Genomic DNA, 18,257 nt, shown 5'->3' on the forward strand with positions numbered 1-18,257 from the left:
CAACCCTACATGCACACTAGCAGTATACATTAAACTGCACTGCTCACAACTTTTAGCTCACTCATGATCGGGACAACTCTCGTATCGCGAGAGCAGGTGTAAATATCAACATAGTTTCCGAGTCTCCTGAAATGAAGACCAGATATATTGTGAGCGGTGACTCGTTTATCTAAAACGACCAGAAGAAATTTGCTAAATCAGTGTTTGGCTCATTTCCTAACAAACCTTCCACGCCTAGAATGTCATTAGCCTACATCTCCAGATGAGTTTATTCTGTTTAGGAGTGATTTTTCGAATTGAAATGTTGGTTATTACCTTCATTAACCGCTTCATTATAGGGGTTCTCTCGTAGGTTGATTAAAATGGCTTGCTGGTAGCAAGAATATTACATAAATAAAAATGCGTTAACTTCTTTGACAGTTGTGGCCTCCCCTCTAACTTCCTGCCCTTCATTCACCTCCTCCTCCTCCTCCTCCTCCTCCTCCTTGTGCCGTACAGGTTTTAGGCAATTTCTACAAGATATGCCGCAAAAACATAATTCATCTTCATTTGCATTTAACTGTTGATATATACAGTAAGACTATGGTTACATACTTCAATAAGAACTTCAGGCGTACAGTTTTTTTTTTTTTTTTTTACTGTGATATGCTTAGTCATACTTTTTTTTTCCAAATCTACTTTGCTTGTGAGAACGAGCATCTACTGCTGTATGCTTAATAGTCCTTGCTTTATTGTTGCCAGTAGTATGCCAGCAACAGGATTAATTAAAGTGACATGCGTCAAGTTTCACTGGGTTATCTGTGCCATGCTTCTTAATAAACCTACTTGTAATGCTTCAGGTATCGAGAAGCTGAGAGGGATTCTACACGGGACCATCAACCAAACACTGGGTGAGCTCACAGCTAGTTTGGTAAATTGAGAACGATAGGTTTAAATGAGGTAAGTGTTGTGCTAAGACAAACTTTGATACTGTTCAAAGCTGCTCTCCCACACATTAACAGTACCTTTATGCCGCTTCAGGTCTAAGATAAACATATATATATATATATATATATATATATATATATATATATATATATATATATATATATGCTCACAGAACAAATGCTTATAAAAAAAATTTCAGCACAAGCAAAGTTCACATGATAGTACAAGAAAAAGAGGGGGGGAGGGGGTAGATAAGTGCTCACAAATCTCTGGCAACTCTGTCAACTTTGTCAGAAAGTTTGAAATCATTATGAAGGTATTTACTATTTGTTTACTAATACGTTTTTCGCTTAATGCACACACACTGGAACACACATCTTTCATAGTAAAAAATAAAATAAATCAATAAAAATGTGATGTTATCTACAAAATTCTCAAAATTTCGTCCGTTTTTTACTTTGGCTACGATGACAAAATGGAACAAATATATTTCACTTCATACAACAGACTCCAAGAGCTGAAAAGTTCATGCTAAAGTCCTTTTAATTAATGCTTCATATTATGTTAAAATCATTCTGATATTAGAATATACTCTGTTTTTAAAGAAATGTATTTGACATAAACTGATTGCCAGCGCAGGATACTTTAATGTAATAACTAATTTTCAGTCGTTGATTTAGTGGCGGATTATCATGTTGACAGTTTTTATTTTTGACTTTGAAAACCATGATCAGTCTGAAGGTCATGTGCTGTGCCCATCAATCCCCGGAAGGCAATTGTAAGTTTTTGTTTTTCAATCAACTAATGCTACCAGAGGCATACTGTAGGTCGGTGGTCTATCCTATTGGGCTGTGTTAGCCTAGCCTTGGGTCACTATTACCTCACTTGGGATACCGAAGGAGTTTTTTTTTTTTTTCTGTGTATTCCAAATATCCTCTCTGCTCCTCATCTGGCTGCCTTACTGCATAAAAAGAGACACCACGACGAAAGCACGTATGTTCTGACACTTATATGCGCCTCGTTGTTGTGGACATGAAATTTTGTAAGGACTGTATCTTTCACTATTTTTTTACATTTTACTGTATACGCCCCTTACTCACTCTAAAACACACACACACACACACACACACACACACACACACACACACACACACACACACACACACACACACACACACACACGCACGCACGCACGCACGCACGCACGCACGCGCGCGTGCGTGCGAGCGCGATACAGAGCTTAATCATGTCTTATTAAAACAAAGCTAGTGTAAATGATCACCATCTTCTCACTTTTTTTTGGACCAGTTTCTTTATCTGGCATCATTTACATTTATCGTTTTTGTTCTTCCTTAACCCTCCAGAGTCAGGCCACCTGTCCCTGGACCCCAGCAGGAAAGCTTGGTCTCCGTGGAAGGATGACCCGCCGGGGAGTGAGTGCCTTAACTACACCACCAGGTAAAGTCAAGTCAGTGGGGGGCAGGTTAACAATGCGGCTGCCAAATATCTATATATAATTTTATTATGACAAACGAAAAACGTTTTTACAATGCCGAAGAGAAGCTTATGGCACCAGTACTATAAAAAAAAAAAAAAAAAAAAAAACTGTCGCCATTAGCGTTTAAGCAGAAAATTAAGAACTTCATGTTTTTATTTCAGCCACCGACAGGCAAGATTATATAGATGACAAAAGTCACTGCAGTATAGGATCTAAGGATGGTCAGGTTATGTGAGGAGTGGTCATGTGTGGTTAGGCCGGGAGAAGTCAATAATGGCTGGGTCAAGAATAGCTGCGAGGTCAAAAATGGTCAGATAACGCCAGGTGAATAATGGCCAAATTAGGTTAACTTAAAAATGATTAGGTCATGTTGGGTTAAGAATGATCAGGTCAGGTTAGGTTAAGAATGATTAGGTCAGCTTAGGTTAAGAATGATCATGTCAGATTAGGTTAAGAATGATCAGGTCAGGTTAGGTTAAAAATGATCAGGTCAGGTTAGGTTAAAAATGATCAGGTTAGATTAGTTAAAAATGATCAGGTCGGGTTAGATTAAGAATGATCAGGTCGGGTTAGGTTAAGAATGACCAGGCTAGATCAGATAGGTCAAGAATGATCAGGTCAGATTAAAAATGGCAAGGTCAGGTCAACAATGTTCAAGTCAACAATGGTCCCAGAGCATCAATATGTGTACTGAAATATGCACACAAAATCAGAAAACTTTAAAATGTGCTACAGTATATTAAGAGAGTCTCAGCTCACAGGCGGTATGTTTTCTGTAACAATAGATGAGTCAGTGTTCTTTTCTTTTTTCTTTTTTTAATCAGGGCAGCTGTGACAACGTTTCCAGAGTGCTAGGGCTTGTACAGAGTTATAAACCAGTATAGTGCACTCTGTGAGCACGTGACGAGTGAGCGAGCGCCATGTTATCATAGTTTCCTTCTGATTTCAAATTACAGGAGGAATCTCCGATATTCAGTTGCTAGAGTTGATGCCAAAAAACACAGCGTTACGACAGGAAATCTTTTTAAATTTAATTTCGTACTTGAAGCGTTCACCGAATAAAGCCGAACACTCCCTTGGAAAACTCGAGATTCCACAGAGTTCCAATGCCTTTATGGGTTAATTTGTAGTTGAGAACAAAATTTAATAAATGAATGTATGTATTGTATGCAGAAAGAATTTCAGCTTTACTTCACATAGGAGTAAAGTTATTAGCTTCTGCTTAGCGTGACAATCAAGTCAGACAGGGCTGGGTTGGGAAAGGTCAGGCGGGGCCGCTCATGTCACTGGCGTAGTTACCCCAGTAGCGAATGGGTGAAATAGAAGATAAGACGATAATGAATGGAGAGAGAAGCGAGCCGTTAAGAACATTAAAGCTTTTCTCTTATCTGTTTTACTGCCTGTAAAGGGTAACTCTCATCCCCAGCTGCATTTACTTAGCAGTCAGTGGGCTGATAACACACCAGATGTTTTACTCACAAATTACGCAGAAAATCCCTCTTGTCCTTGAAATGTGGGTGTAGCTTATAGCGTGGGAGGAGCTAAAAGAGAGTATTTGCCAATAGAAGCCTAAATAACATTTGCTCTGCCTTCTTAATGGCACGACACTGGTCTTGTGTAATTTATGTAACTTCACCATTGGCTCCCCTTGGTAGCAGGTGCCTCTGTTGTTTCTGTATGGACAGAGATTATTTTTAAGACAGCCTAGTGGTTAATTAGCTGAGAAAGGCGGAGTAAGTCACCTTTATAAGCTCCAGGAAAATGTGAAGAGAAACATTTTTGTCTCATTTTGTACACACATCCCTGTACACATTTTTCTCCTTTTTTGTACACACATTTTGTACACATTTTGTCCCCTTTACTGTCACGTTACACTTTTGTCACATGGTGTTGCACTTTTCCTCAAAACTACTCAATACGTGACTTTGATTACAAAACACACTATTTGTGTACCATTTCCCATTTTTGGTTCACTCCTCCAATTACACTAGCGTGTGATTTATATCTGGATTTAACCTCAGAAGTCTCCATGTCTCCTCGAGCTTTGTGAGTACTTAGCCTCCACTGAGTGTATTCTGGTTAGGTAAGAAATAACTTGTTTTATATTTGTATCCTGAGGCCTATATGAATCCTCCTTTTTGTAAAATGGACCCTGGTTTCTTGTTTGGTTGTGTATGTTATAGTGAACAGTAAAGTTAAGTTAGTTTTCTTGCAAGCTTTACCTTATCCCTTTCTGTGCTTAATTAAGGGTTAAGAGTGCACCGTACTATACACCCCCATAACAATGTCCAGACACAACTGAGAGTAAAATATCAATCACTCGCTTGTAATATCGAATATAAAAAACAGAAATACTGATAGCGATTACCATGACCTGCAAGTTTTGTAACGCTCCATGCCAGACTTATTCTCATCGTATTGTTACCTGCCCTATCATCGCTTCCTTTAGACCCCCTGGATTGCTGTTTACTGGGTATTGTACTGTTTTATCACTCACCCTGATGTTGGAGAGGCATTTTTACCCCCGATCCCGATTTCTTGAACTTGTCATTGCATGGCACATGATTTTTTTCACATATACTAATGACATGTCTGTGTTCTCTACATAGTGTTATAAGTTACTGTGATGATCATTGCATTCTCTTATGCCTCATGTTTAGTGCACACGGACATTTTTGTGTGTTCCACACTCTACTGCGTTTGTTACTTTTTTTTTTTTTTTTTTTTAAACTTCGTAAATACTGCTTTTATAAGGTTGCCAATTTCGTATCGTTTGTGCCAGTGTCTCATCAGGTTTTGTTATACCCATTCCAGCTTCACCATCAGCGCAACGTTCCCCTGAGTCTTTGGGATAATAAAGAACGATAAATAATCTGAATAATGAAAGAAAAGCATTCGGGAGCCGAATGGTAATTACCCTCCAGAATATGCTGTTAGCCAAGTTACAAGCTACTTACAAACCAAACGTGAAGAAAATTCTCAAAACACTACGGAATTAAGTCACCGCGTTTTACAAAAAGCCAATCCATATTGAAGAAACCATTTGACCTTTAGCAGCCATTTTGGTGACTTTGACCTTGGCCTCGAGTGCCCATTCTCAAACTCGTCAAAGATTTTGGCCATATCTTGATATCCTGAAGGTTTCATGTTGATAGTTCAAGCCGTTCATGAGATATAATGGTAACAGGTACACACACACACACACACACACACACACACACACACACACACACACACACACACACACACACACACACACACACATTATGTGGAACATGCATGTCCACACATACTACCAGATATACAAATAGCAGAAAAAGTAATACAGGAGGAGTTCAGTAGATTAGACAGAGGAAAAGCAAGTGGTCCTGATGAAATTTCATGTTGGGTACTACGAGAATGTGCAAAGGAGTTAAGTAAACCATTATTTTTAATTTTCAAGTAATCCTTGAGTCAAGGTAAACTACCTGATATTTGGAAAAAAAAGCAAATATTGTCTCCTTATTCAGGAAAGGAAATAGACAAAATCCACTCTACTACCGACCAGTATCCCTGACCAGTGTTGTAAGCAAGGTATTAGAAAAGCTTATAAGAAAAGCTTGGGTAAATCATCTAGAAGAACACAGTATGATAACAGAAAGACAGTTTGGTTTCAGAAAAGGAAAATCATGTGTTACTAATCTGTTGAGCTACTATGACAGAGTAACAAACACAATACAGGAAAGGGAAGGATGGGTGGACAGTACCTATTTAGATTTCAAGAAAGCTTTTGACACAGTACCACACCAAAGACTTTTATGGAAACTGTACCATCAAGGAGGAATTCGAGGCAAACTGTTTTGTTGGATGCAAGACTTTCTCATAAAAAGAGAAATGAGAACAGTACTAAGAGGAAACTACTCATCATGGAAAGAAGTGACTAGTGGAGTACCACAGGGTTCAGTGCTGGCACCAATCATGTTTTTAGTGTATATAAATGATATAAACAGTAACACTGGAAATGAAAGCTATCTGAATATGTTTGCAGATGATGCAAAAATACAAATGAGAATTACTAACACAGACTCTTGTAAAGAGCTACAAGAAGAATTAAATAAACTTCATGAATGGAATAGTACATGGCAAATGGAATTCAATGTGGACAAGTGTCATGTAATCAAGTTTGGTAAAAGTAGAAAAAGACCTGATTGAGATTATAAGTTAGGAAATAAAACCCTATACACATCAGAAAGAAAGAAAGACCTAGGTGTGATTATCAATAACAGACTATCTCCGGCTGACCACATCAGCGAGAAGGTACGGAACATGTATACATTGCTTGCAAATATGAGAATAGCATTCACATACATAAATGAAGACATGCTAAGAAGGATAATAACATCATTCATTAGACCAACCCTGGAATATGCATCAGTAGTCTGGAGTCCTCATCTCATAAAACACATAGACAAGATTGAAAAGTTCAAAGGGCCGCTACAAGATGGATACCAAGCTTAAGGGACCTAAGCTATGAACAAAGACTAAATAAACTGAATCTACCAACACTACAGGAAAGAAGGAAAAGAGGTGACATGATAATGCTATATAAGTGCATATCAGGGAAGGAGAAAATAGACATAAATGATTACTTAACATATGGAGAAGCATCAGCAAGAGGACACTGCAAAAAACTGCATAAGAAGAGAGGCGATAAAGACGTAAGGAAATTCAGTTTCCCAAACAGAGCAATTGATCAATGGAATGCACTACCGAATGAAATAGTGTGTGCCAAAACAATTCACAAATTTAAGGATATGTACGATAAATATGGTTTAAGACACGGGACAATACGAGCTTGACTCATTCCTGTAAAGATACAATTAGGTAAGAACAATTAGGTAAGAACACACACATGCACGCACGCACGCACGCACACGCACACACACACACACACACACACACACACACACACACACACACACACACACACACACACACACACACACACACACACACACACACACACACACACACACACACACACACACACACACACACACACACACACACACACACACACACACACACACAGACGTGGGCAAAAACATTATTGCTCCGCCTTGCAAAAGGCAGGCGATGAAAATACAAAATGTCCCATAGTATCAGTCTACAATCCTGCCTACAGCACATTCCAATATAAAGTACGTGCCACAGGCCTACCTACTGACCTATCAATGCTTATTTGCCTGCATATACTTACCTATCGCTGCATCCACCTAAATATATACCACAGTGCCTATCTACCTACCTCCTTACCAGTGTGCGTTCCTACCTACCAACCTACAATACCTAACGTAGTGCCTGCCTAACTTCCTATGTGCTCCAGAGGCTGCCTACCTACATCCCATTGTTCACAAGTTTCCACTCATTGACGGCATATATATATATACAGGTACATATATATATATATATATATATATATATATATATATATATATATATATATATATATATATATATATATATGTATGTATGTACATATATATATAATTTTTTGGGTAACAATTCATAAACCTGCCTTCACTTACTGAGCAGCAAAACAAGTATAAAAAGCATTCCGTAAAATGTATGCGGATTTAGGAATGATGCTGTGCCAACAACCATAGGGACTACATCAAGGTAGTAAGTGCACAGGTACAGTACAGTAACCTCATTCTCACATTCCCCCCCCCCCCCCACAGTTTGTCATTAAGGAATGAAAATTATTTATGAAAAAATTACTCAAAGAGGAATGTACGATGATATGGTGTAAGTATTCCTCCGACTTGCAGTGCATAAGAGTAGGTCATTGTAACAAAGAACTAGAAAAGATATAGGGATAAAGTTATATATTGTATGCATTTAGCGTACCATCTTGATCTAGTTCCCATGTTTCGACACTGTCCAATCTCTATAATTGATACTTTTGTTGAAACAAATGAACCTCTCTCTCTCTCTCTCTCTCTCTCTGCATGCATATATATATATATATATATATATATATATATATATATATATAACAGATAAGATGATATTCCCCCCAAAAAGGTGACGAGGAATACGAAAATGTTCTGAGTGCTTTCTTGTATTTAAGTCTTCAGGGAAGATACCGGTAATTAATCTGTTCTCCTCTGAAGATGAGAATATACTGTAGCGCTCGGGACATTTTCACGTTTTATTTTATTTTATTACGATCTATGAATCACGCGTAACCAAGTGATTTTGTAGAGTGGTAGACCTGCACCCGGACCAGGTCTGAGGCAGAATGGGACCCCCTGCTTTTATATGGATATATTACAGGTTTGCTCGTGGTCTTCCTCGTGTGCGCCTGGTTTCCTACCCACGTTCCGGCAACACCTGGACCCGTTACTTGCTGGAGGCTGCCACTGGGGTATTCACTGGAGCCATTTATAATGCCGCGTCCCTTAGGAAGGCAGGTGGGACACACACACACACACACACACACACACACACACACACACACACACACACACACACACTCACTAATATGTTAGTTCCTTCAGTCAACTGCAATTTTATCCTCCAATCTCTAAAGTAGTAAAAATAAAACTTTCTGTCAACTGCTAATTAATTCCACAGTCACCACCAGTAAATCGTTTACTTACCAATCAGCTCCTTTAGTCACCAGCTAACCACACTCTTTTCACTTTAACTTGACCCAGATTTTCATCTTTTGTAGGTTATTTCACCTAGCTCAGAGACAAAAAAAAAAAAAAAAAAAAAAATACTACGGCTCTGCATCTGATTCGCAGTATTTCTTTGTGATTAGCATTATTCTGAAGTGTTAATCTACCGTTACAACAGAGCATTCAAAACAGAGTATTGCAGTTTTAGGCTAAGTTAAAATGAAATAAGTCCCTCCGCTCATTAGTACCAGTGAACATCTTCAATCACCGGCTAATTACAGTAGTTCCTTCAGCTACCAGTAAACAAACTCCTTCAGCCACCAGGTAATTAAATATATTCACCAATAAATAAACTCCATCAGTAACTAACTATTTAGTCTTTTCTTTTACCAGTTAATGAAGTTAATAGTCACATTTAGATTGTTGTTGTTGTTGCTCGTGTCCTGACGCCAGGCTTATCTGGATGTGAGCCTGGTGGACTGCAGGCTGAAGCTGGCCTACTCTTGCTGTCCATCCTCCTCCTTTTGGATGATAGAAAGAAGGCTAACAGACGTTTAAATAACCGAGCAGCAGAGCTGTCCGGTTATATGGGTGCCACTAGATAAAAATATCCCTCTACAACACCCATCACTAAACAAAATCTTTAACTCACTTGTTAATTAAGCCTTCACTCACTATCTCATTATTCAGTTACAAAAATTATATACTACAGTCGTCAGTTAAAAAAATTATAATAATAATAAGACAGAAAAGAAATTAACTTCAGTCGTCATCTTACCAGTCGTTTTCACCAAGGCTGACCTAGAAACTGGATGGACGCGTGGTGGTTTAGAACACCAGAGTCGGGTACAGAGGTGATACAACAGAGCTACAAAGATCAAACGACTTCAGGGTCTATAAAAACAAAACTACCATGGACAGAAATCTGTCAACAAGTTGAATGTGTGTGGCACGTAGAAGTACTGGACATAAAGGGAATAGGCTGTTAGGCCAGAGCCAGACCCATAATAAAAACTTAAAACAGAAAAAACTAGAAAGAGCACTCAGACTGTGTAGTACCCACGTCGACCAACTGCTCTGTGTGCCGAACATTTGACCTTGCCCTGTGGCCTTATCCTTCCACCCATTACACTCAAAATCGAATTACTTTCATTCTTGCCTTACGCATACCAATTCCACCAAGTTTGGTTCAAATCGGATCAAAATTATTTGAGCTGACCTTGACGTGACCTTAACATTGCACCTTTCTCTGTGACTATGACCTATGAGGGAATGTACTCAAAATCAAATCACTTTATCAGTGTCTTACCTTGAAACATTCCACAAGGATTAGCTTAAATCGGATCAAAACTGTTGAAGCTGACCTTGACATGTGACCTTTACTTTTGACAGATTGCTTTCAAAAACAGATCACCAATCTTTTGGCTGGTCCTTAAGCCTTCAACAAAGTTTTGTTAAGATCATATAAAAGCTGCTATACTTATTTTGTTCAAACACAGGCGCATACATCAAATTCTGACCTTTCCCTGTGATCTTGCCCTTTGTCTGGCTCTACTCAAAATCGAGCCCGTTCATTCTTGCAGTATCCTCAACCTTTTTGTCAAGTTTGGGCTAAATCGAAAAAAAAAAAAAAAGTAATTGCTAGATCAACGTTTCACCTACCTCTGTGACGTTGACCTTTGACCTCTTATTTCAAAATAATGAGTCAACACTTTGGCCATCCCTCTACCACTCAAACAAACTTGCTTAGGACTGGATAAAAACTGTTTGAGTTATCATTTCACACACACACACACACACACACACACACACACACACACACACACACACACACACACACACAAAGAAAAGAGAACTGAGTGGCGAAAGAATGCGCTCAGTCAGCTGAGGTTTGTTTAGACTACAACTGCCCTGGGGAATGTAAGTACTCTGTGCTTTTAGTATTGCAAAATGGCCACATACTTTAGTAAAGCAAATTTGGAAAAGAAAAGGGATAAAGGTAGAAAGCAAGATGATGATTTCTACCAAGAACTGGTTGAAACGGAGACTCACAATAGACTGGTTGAACGTGTACACAAACTGGAGATGGCTTTCAAGAATAAAATTGATGAAATAAAGAAGCAGATGCACTTGCAAAAGGAAGAAATAGAAAAACTAGGAAGGGAGGTCAACAAGAAAGATATAACCATCAGTGAACTAACAGTGGAATTAAGTACACTTAGGAAGAAAATGAGTGAAATGGCAAGTACACTAGTCAATCACGAGAGTATTATGGAAGAGTTCAAAAATGATACAGAGACAATTAGGCAAGTAAGCAGTCTGATAGACCAGAGCAGTGATATTGAGGAGAAGATAACACAGGTGAATGAAGCTGTGCAAAGCTACAAAAATTATGTGGAAACCACGTATGCTGAAATGGTGAAAGTAAAGAAAGACTTAGAAACAAGGGTAGAGGAAAAAAGCATTAAATAGGAAGCGAAAAGAATAATCCAAAACAACCCAAAGTTAGTCAGAGATTCAGTAGATATCAATAAATCTATAGTAATCACTGGTATAGAAGAGGAAGAAGTAAAAAACTAGATCACAAGAGACAAAAAGGAGATGGCAAATGTAATGAGCTTACTGAAAGATGTATCAGAGGAAATCTGTAGTAAAGATATAGAGGACAAAAGGTTAGGAAAATACGAGAAAAGCAAGACAAAACCTCTAAAGGTAACTTTCCAGAGTGTAAACACTGTGGAGGAGATACTAAAAAATGCAAAGAATCTTATGGAAAAAGAGGAGTCCAAAAATGTATGGATAAAAAGATGCCTAACACAAGAGGAACTGGAATTACTGAAAGAGAAGAGGGAGGAAGCAAAAACAAATATGAGGGAAGATCGGAGGAGGAGAAGAACAAATTTTTTTACAAAGTAATAGCATTGCAGGTACGAAAGTGGTACACAAACAGGAGGGAATAAAAAGGAGGAAGGTAGTAGAACCATGTCATGACAAGTATATAAACAAGATGATAAAGTTGATGTACTCAAATGTGGATGGAATGGTATCTAAATTACTAGAGATGAATGATTATGTCAGAGAAAATGAACCACAAATAATATGCCTAACTGAGACAAAATTAACACCAAGGATATCCAATGACATACTAAACTTAGAGGAATACAATATATGGAGAAGAGACAGAAACTTAAAAAAAGGAGGAGGAATTATAATATTAATTAAGAAAAATCTGAAAGTCAATGAAATAAAACTAGATATACCATCATAAGTAGAACTGAGTGCAGTAGAGATCAACACATCTGAAGGGAAAGTAATTGTAGCCAATTTCTACATGCCACCCAGATCAAACACATGGGAAAGAGACGAATATGAGGACCTGGCAGAGAGTGCAATTCAGAGTTTAAGATCATTACTACATAAAATGGAAGAGAAATCGGAAAGAATTATACTAACTGGACATTTTAATACAAATATATAATGGAATACTCTAGACATAATTAGACAAGAAAGCTGTTGGGACCAAAAGCTCCTGGATCTCGTGCAAGAGTTTTTCCTAACGCAACATGTGAGGGAAACCACCAGAAAAAGAGGACTCGATGTACCTTCAATGCTAGATCTAATATTTACTAGGCAAGAAAAAAATTTTGAGAGGGACTATGTGGAACATGCATGTCCACACATACTACCAGATGTACAAATATCAGAAGAAGTAATACAGGAGTTAAGTAAATTAGACAGAGGAAAAGCGGGCGGTCCTGATGAAATTTCATGTTGGATACTACGAGAATGTGCAAAGGACTTAAGTAAACCATTATTTTTAATTTTCAAGAAATCCTTGAGTCAAGGTTAACTACCTGATATTTGAAAGAAAGCAAATATTGTCCCCTTATTCAAGAAAGGGAATAGAGAAAATCCACTCAACTACCGACCAGTATCACTGACCAGTGTTGTAAGCAAGGTATTAGAAAAGCTTGTAAGAAAAGCTTGGGTAAATCATCTAGAAGAACACAGTATGATAACAGGAAGACAGTTTGGTTTCAGAAAAGGAAAATCATGTGTTACTAAACTGTTGAGCTACTATGACAGAGTAACAGACACAATACAGGAAAGAGAAGGATGGGTGGACAGTATCTATTTAGATTTCAAGAAAGCATATGACACAGTACCACACCAAAGACTTTTATGGAAACTGTACCATCAAGAAGGAATTCGAGGCAAGCTGTTTTGTTGGATGCAAGATTTTCTCATAAAAAGAGAAATGAGAACAGTACTAAGGGGAAACTACTAATCATGGAAAGAAGTGACTAGTGGAGTACCACAGGGTTCAGTGCTGGCACCAGTCATGTATTTAGTGTATATAAATGATGTAAACAGTAACACTGGAAATGAGAGCTATCTGAATATGTTTGCAGATGATGCAAAAATACAAAGGAGAATTACTAACACAGACTCTTGTAAAGAGCTACAAGAAGTAATAAACTTCATGAATGGAGTAGTACATGGCAAATGGAATTCAATGTGGACAAGTGTCATGTAATCAAGTTTGGTAAAAGTGGAAAAAGACCTGATTGGGATTATACGTTAGGAAATAAAACCCTACACACATCAGAATGAGAGAAGGACCTAAGTGTGATTATCAATAACAGACTATCTCCGGCTGACCACATCAGCGAGAAGATACGAAACATGTATACATTGCTTGGAATATGAGAATAGCATTCACATACATAAATGAAGACATGCTAAGAAGGATAATAACATCATTCATTAGACCAACCCTGGAGTATGCATCAGTAGTCTGGAGTCCTCATCTCAAAAAACACATAGACAAGATTGAAAAAGTTCAAAGGGCCGCTACAAGATGGATACCAAGCTTAAGGGACCTAAGCTACGAAGAAATACTAAATAAACTGAATCTACCAACACTACAGGAGAGAAGGAAAAGAGGTGACATGATAATGCTATATAAATGCATATCAGGGAAGTTGAAAATAGACATAAATGATTACTTAACATATGGGGAAGCATCAGCAAGAGGACACTGCAAAAAACAGCATAAGAAGAGAGGTGATAAAGACGTAAGGAAATTCAGTTTCCCAAACAGAGCAATTGATCAATGGAATGCACTACCGAATGAAATAGTGTGTGCCAAAACAATTCACAAATTTAGGGATATATACGATAAATATGGTTTAAGACACGGGACAGTACGAGCTTGACTCATTCCTGTAAAGATACAATTAGGTAAGGTAAGAACACACACACACACACACACACACACACACACACACACACACACACACACACACACACACACACACACACACATCAGGCTAACCATAGGTTGGAAGTAGACTGTAGGACCAGTCGAGCAGGGTGGTACTCCAAAGGTGGAAGGTAAGCTGATGACAGGATGACCTGGAGCTTCCATTTCATTAGCCCTCAGGAGTAGCTCCTGACCATCCCCGTTTGATGAACTTTTTCAAGAGTTTCAGTAACACTGAGATTAGGCCACACTTCCTCTCCAGTACAAGTTCCTCTTAATGTCAACACGAAACTACCTGCATATTATACTCTACACTTCTTACTCACAGTTCAACAAAATGGCATCTCATGATCAAGCCTCAGAGTCCCCATGGGGCCGGAACATAAATTCCCCCACCATCCACCCCTCTCCCGATGACGACCCAGTGAGATGCCTGAAACCACTGTCTGACTCACTTCTTCATTTCTGTGACATTCGCAATCATTCCTCTAACTTTCTTTCTGTTGAGCACCACATCTTCTCTAAGTCTCATCTTCTCTTCCTGAGACTCAACTGTCTGAGGCAACTGATAGCAAACCCTTCTCTGTATCCTCCTACTTTTCAAAGCCAAAGGTGCCTGTTGTGTATATATACACAACGACTTATCGTGCTCTTGTGTTCCTGAATTCGATTCTTCCGAATTCTCTACACTCTGGCTTTGGCTTTCCTGTCATTCTCTGACTAAATATATCTGCACTGTTTACATATCCCCTAATTCTATTGACTATCAAAAATTCTTCGAGTATCTTACCTCTACGATGGAACACATTCTAGCCATTTCTCCTTTCTCTGAAATCTCCATTCTAGGAGATTTCAGTGTTCACCACCACCACCTTTGGCTCTCCTCTCCTTTCACTGATCCACCTGGTGAACAAGCCTTCATCTTTTCTATCCTTAACCCTTTACCCACAGGGATGGCTGGACCGCGCTGTGCCCCTCACTTGGGGATAGCAGCGCTCTAAATGCACGTTAAATTAGCTACTTCCAGGTCGATGGAAGCATCACTTATCCTTTTCCCTTTTTTTATAAATATTTTTTAGTCCGAGAATAGGTCATAAGGGATATTTCAATGGGTAATGAACATAGAAAATTAGCAACCAAATGCACGTGGGGTATTGCCAGGTGATAAATTAGCTATTTCATGGCCAATGACAGTAATAATTACCTTTTCCCTTTTCTGTATATATTTCTTAGTATGAGAATAGGGCATATGGCACATTTCAATGGAAAAAGCAAATGGAAAAAAACGGCAGGGAGTTGCATTGTGCGGCCTGGCTGTAGCTATTCAGGGGAGGGGGTAAGGGAGGGGAGGTGGGGAGGTGAGGCAAACACCAGAAAATAGCTAAATTGGTAACACTGGATGCAAGTTCTAGAGGTATTAGCAGCGCTGCCTATAGCTACACACTGGCAGTACTAATAGATGATACAAGATCGCACTTGAAAGCCCGGGCAATTTAAAAAATCCCTGAATCACAAAAGTGATGCCCTGTGGTATGGTACTTATGTAGTTAGCATCACAAAAGTGATGGCCCATGGGTTAGGGGTTAATGACCTAGAGCAGCTTGTACAGCACCCTACCCATATCCCAGACCGCTCCAACATACTTGACCTCTTCCTTACAACTAATCCTTCTGCTTACACTGTTCATCTTTCCTCTCCATTTGGCTTCTCTTATCACAACCTTATTACCTTAACCTGTCCTATCACTCCGGGATGGCCTGTGGACCCTCCAAAGAAACATTGCCTGTGGCACTTTGGAGCTGCAGATTGGGAGGCCCTCAGGCAGTACTTCTTTGATTTTCCCAGGAATGATTATTGCTTCCACAGTCGGGAGCCAACTGAGTGTGCCTTGCGCATTACAGAGGTTATTCTCTCGGACATGGAAGCATACATTACCTCCTTGGTTTTATTGTGCTCGTTCTAATGCTGTCCATATCAAGAAGAGGGCCTAAAAAGGGTACCAGAGCCAACCCCCCCCTGAATCACATCATTTTGATGTTTCTGCCCGGAATTGTGCTAAGTCTGTTCTTTGCTCTGCTAAAAATAATTTCATCCATACTAAATGCTCTCAACTCTCCAACTCGAATTTTTTCCACTCCTTCTGGCAATTTGCCAAAAATCTTTCTCACAACTTTACCTCATCATCCTTCCCTCCTCTTTTCTACTCTGATGGTTCTATAGCTATTTCTTCTACTGATAAAGCAGATCTCTTCACTCAGACTCTCTCCTCCAATTCCACCTTAGACAATTCCGGTGCTGTTCCTCCATCACTTCCCCCCTCAGACTTTCTCATGGCTGAATTTAAAATTTCTTCAGCTGATGTATTTTCTGCCATCACAGGCCTCAATACTGACAAGACATATGGGCCTGATGGAATCCCTCCTGTTGTCCTCAAGAACTGTGCTTCTGTGCTGACACCCTGCCTTGGTAAACTCTTTTACCTTTGTCTATCAACACGTACCTTTCCCTCTTGCTGCAAGTTTGCTCTCATTCAGTCAGTCCCAAAGAAGGATGACCATTCGCAACCCTCTAACTATCGTCCAATTGCTTTAACATCCTGTGTCTCAAAAGTTCTCGAGTCAATTCTTAATAGAAATAATTTAAAGCATCTTTCCTATCACAACCTTCTTTCTGATCGTCAATAGGGTTCCATCAGGTATGCTCCACTGGCAATCCTCTCGCCTACCTTTCAGATTCCTGGTCATCCTCCTTTCGGGACTTTGAAGAAAGCTTTTGCCATTGGACTTGACATCTCAAAGGCTTTCAATCAAGTCTGGTGCAAATCTTTGTTTTCCAGACTACCCTCTTACAGTTTCTATCCTTCTATCTGTCCCTTCATCTATAGCTTCCTTTCTGGTCATTCTATAGCCACTGTTGTAAACGGCCTTCATTCTTCTCCTAGATCTATCAACAGTGGTGTTCCTCAGGGCTCTGTCCTATCACCAACTCTCTTCCTTTTATTCATCAATGACCTACTAAGCTGAACCCTATCCACTCGTACGCTGATGACTCCACCCTTCACCTTTCCATTCGGTTCCCACAACGTCCATTTCAGCAGTTACTTCAGCAAACAAGGGATGAGGCTATGGTACACCTAATGTCTGACTTGGCTCGTATCTCTGACTGGGGTAAAAATAATCTTGTTGTTTTCAATGCATCAAAGACTCAGTTCTTACACCTATCAACCCAACAAAATCTTCCACAGGAGTACCCACTAATGTTTAATAATATTCATCTTAATCCTTCATCATCCTTAAACATGCTTGAGGTTTCATTCACTCGGGACTTATGTTGTAACGATCATATTACATCTCTTATAAAATCTGCTTTCAAGAGATTGGGTGTGCTAAGCCGACTCCGTTCCTTCCTTACCCCTGCACAGTTGTTGACTTTATACACGGGTTTTATCTACCCCTGTGTAAAGTATAACTCTCATGTGTGGGGAGGCTCTGCACATACAGCCCTTCTCAATAGGGTAGAGTCAGAAGCTTTTCATCTCATTAACTCTCCTTCTCTTACTTGCTCCCTTCAACCTCTGTCTCTTCGTCGCACTGTTATATCTTTATCTCTTTTCTATCACTACTTCAATGGTCACTGCTCCTCTGAACTGTCTGCTTGCATCCCTCCACCTCTACAACGGGCACATAGTACCTGTCTAGCAGCAAACTGTCACCCCTTTTCTGTCCAACTCACTACTGCAAGAGTTAACCGTTTCTCCCAGTCCTGCATTTATGTAACAGGTCAGCTCTGGAACTGTCTCCCTCTGTTTGTATTTCCTGCTAGCTATGATTTCCAGTCTTTCAAACGCAGTGTGTCAAGTTATTTCGAAATGATCGGATCTTGAATTTGGCTCCCTCTTGTA

The 18,257-nt window shown here is 39.3% G+C and overlaps 1 protein-coding gene across 1 annotated transcript in view; it reads left to right on the plus strand.

The window, feature by feature from the left end:
- The first annotated feature begins 582 nt into the window (after positions 1–582).
- LOC145413660 (sialate:O-sulfotransferase 1-like) overlaps positions 583–18,257 on the plus strand; it is a 36,446-nt gene continuing 18,771 nt past the window's right edge. The window contains exons 1-4 of the mRNA XM_080283317.1: positions 583–613; positions 840–890; positions 2,292–2,385; positions 8,744–8,880. Of these exons, the coding sequence (XP_080139443.1) occupies positions 583–613; positions 840–890; positions 2,292–2,385; positions 8,744–8,880 (313 nt within the window). The remainder of the gene's footprint in view (positions 614–839; positions 891–2,291; positions 2,386–8,743; positions 8,881–18,257) is intronic.

This window comes from Coenobita brevimanus, chromosome 97 (assembly GCF_032717465.1).
Source record: "Coenobita brevimanus isolate Jiangsu-jjx chromosome 97, ASM3271746v2, whole genome shotgun sequence".
In the NCBI taxonomy this organism is placed as follows: Eukaryota; Metazoa; Arthropoda; class Malacostraca; order Decapoda; family Coenobitidae; genus Coenobita; species Coenobita brevimanus.